Source organism: Notothenia coriiceps, unplaced genomic scaffold (genome assembly GCF_000735185.1).
Source record: "Notothenia coriiceps isolate Sejong01 unplaced genomic scaffold, NC01 NC01_scaffold00018278, whole genome shotgun sequence".
Lineage (NCBI taxonomy): Eukaryota > Metazoa > Chordata > Actinopteri > Perciformes > Nototheniidae > Notothenia > Notothenia coriiceps.
Window position 1 is genome coordinate 20 of NW_011350979.1, and position 2007 is coordinate 2026.

Here is a 2007-nt window from a genome sequence, read left to right on the forward strand (position 1 = left end):
TTGGGAAATGAGAGAAGTAGAAAGTACAGGTATTTGAGTTCAACATGTAAGAAGTAGAAAGTACAGGTATTTGTGTTCAACATGTAAGAAGTAGAAAGTACAGGTATTTGTGATCAACATGTAAGAAGTAGAAAGTACAGGTATTTGGGTTCAACATGTAAGAAGTAGAAAGTACAGGTATTTGTGTTCAACATGTAAGAAGTAGAAAGTACAGAAGTAGAAAGTACAGGTATTTGAGTTCAACATGTAAGAAGTAGAAAGTACAGGTATTTGGGTTCAACATGTAAGAAGTAGAAAGTACAGGTATTTGAGTTCAACATGTAAGAAGTAGAAAGTACAGGTATTTGAGTTCAACATGTAAGAAGTAGAAAGTACAGGTATTTGTGTTCAACATGTAAGAAGTAGAAAGTACAGGTATTTGAGTTCAACATGTAAGAAGTAGAAAGTACAGGTATTTGGGTTCAAAAGGAGTTAAAATAAAAAGTTGTCAGAAAAATAAGTAGTGGAGTAAAGTACTGACACCAGAAAAATGTACTTAAGTACAGCAACAAAGTATTTGTACTCCAGTACTTCCCACCTCTGTTGGGGGAGCATGTGTTCTTCCTTGCTTGCCGGCTTTCATTAATGATCCCATCTTTCAATTACAGGGAGGGAAGATCCCCATCCGCTGGACGGCCCCCGAGGCCATCGCTTACAGGAAGTTCACCTCGGCCAGCGACGTGTGGAGCTACGGCGTCGTCATGTGGGAGGTGATGTCATACGGCGAGCGACCGTACTGGGACATGAGCAACCAAGACGTAAGTCCTGAGGAAATGTAATTAAACACGGGGACAAACATAAATAATATACAGCGGGAATTAGGTTTGATTTCGCAGCTTGAGTAATAATTCCCAGTTGCATGTGTGCTGTCAAACGTTTTTTCAAAAGATAATTCATCATATTAAGTCGTAATCAAATTAGCTCCAGGGGTGATAAAACTGCATCAATATATTCCCTTTTCTCATTAAACATTGCATCTATCGGCGCTAATGATGATAAATAATTGTATTTATGCATTTCCAAATGTCTTGCGTAGTTGCCTGAAGTAATGTGGATACAAATTATGTGGGTATAACGTTAGGAGAGGGTGTTATCAAACTTTTCAAAACTTTTAATTTCCGCGCAAACAAAGCCACTTACAGTGCCATTGATCTCGTGTTTAGGTGATCAAGGCGATCGATGAGGGCTACCGGCTGCCCCCCCCCATGGACTGCCCCGTGGCCCTGCACCAACTCATGCTGGACTGCTGGCAGCGAGAGAGGGCCGACCGGCCGAAGTTCGGACAGATCGTCAACATGCTGGACAAACTGATCCGAAACCCCAACACTCTGAAGAGGACCGGAGGGGAGACGGCTGTCAGGTGAGGAGGCACCAACATCAAAGAAAAATAGTAATATTAAAGGGGTGTTTCCCTTTCCTGTGATGTGTTATATAGATTTGTGTGCATGTAAATGGTCTGCAAAGGCTTGAATCTCAAAGTTTCTATTGAACTGTCACTATGTAACACTCGCGCTTCAATTGGCTAGCGCTCCAACACATTGTACGTGATAGACTAAGGGGGCGGGACATATCTAAGCGGTTGACCAATCACAATAGAGGCGGCTTGGTTTCACATATTCTTTGCAACTGTGGTTATGAATTTGGCTCGACTAAAATACCGCACACACACGCACAACGCTTCCAAACTAGAAATACGTTTTATAGCCCTATCATCGAGTGCTGCAGCTGTCTTTTAAAAACAAAGAACAGTTCAAAGTTAGCAGCTAAAACCCGCACATTGGCTGTGTTTAATGTGCATAAACACACCTATGCAACCTATTTACTGCACAATGTATTAAGTACGTGACATTCTACCCCTCACACACACACACACACACACACACACACACACACACACACACACACACACACACACACACACACACACACACACACTCCATTTCTCTCGTTGGTGTTTAGTATTTGAGT

At 41.9% G+C, this 2007-nt stretch overlaps 1 protein-coding gene across 1 annotated transcript; it reads left to right on the plus strand.

Annotated features, from left to right (window-relative positions):
• Positions 1-567: 567 nt before the first annotated feature.
• On the plus strand, positions 568-1399 carry LOC104950982 (ephrin type-A receptor 4a-like; the record flags this gene model as incomplete). Its single annotated transcript, XM_010777607.1, has 2 exons — positions 568-797; positions 1203-1399. Coding segments are annotated over 2 exons (427 nt in total), but the record flags the coding sequence as incomplete, so codon positions are not given.
• Between the last annotated feature and the right edge of the window lie 608 nt (positions 1400-2007).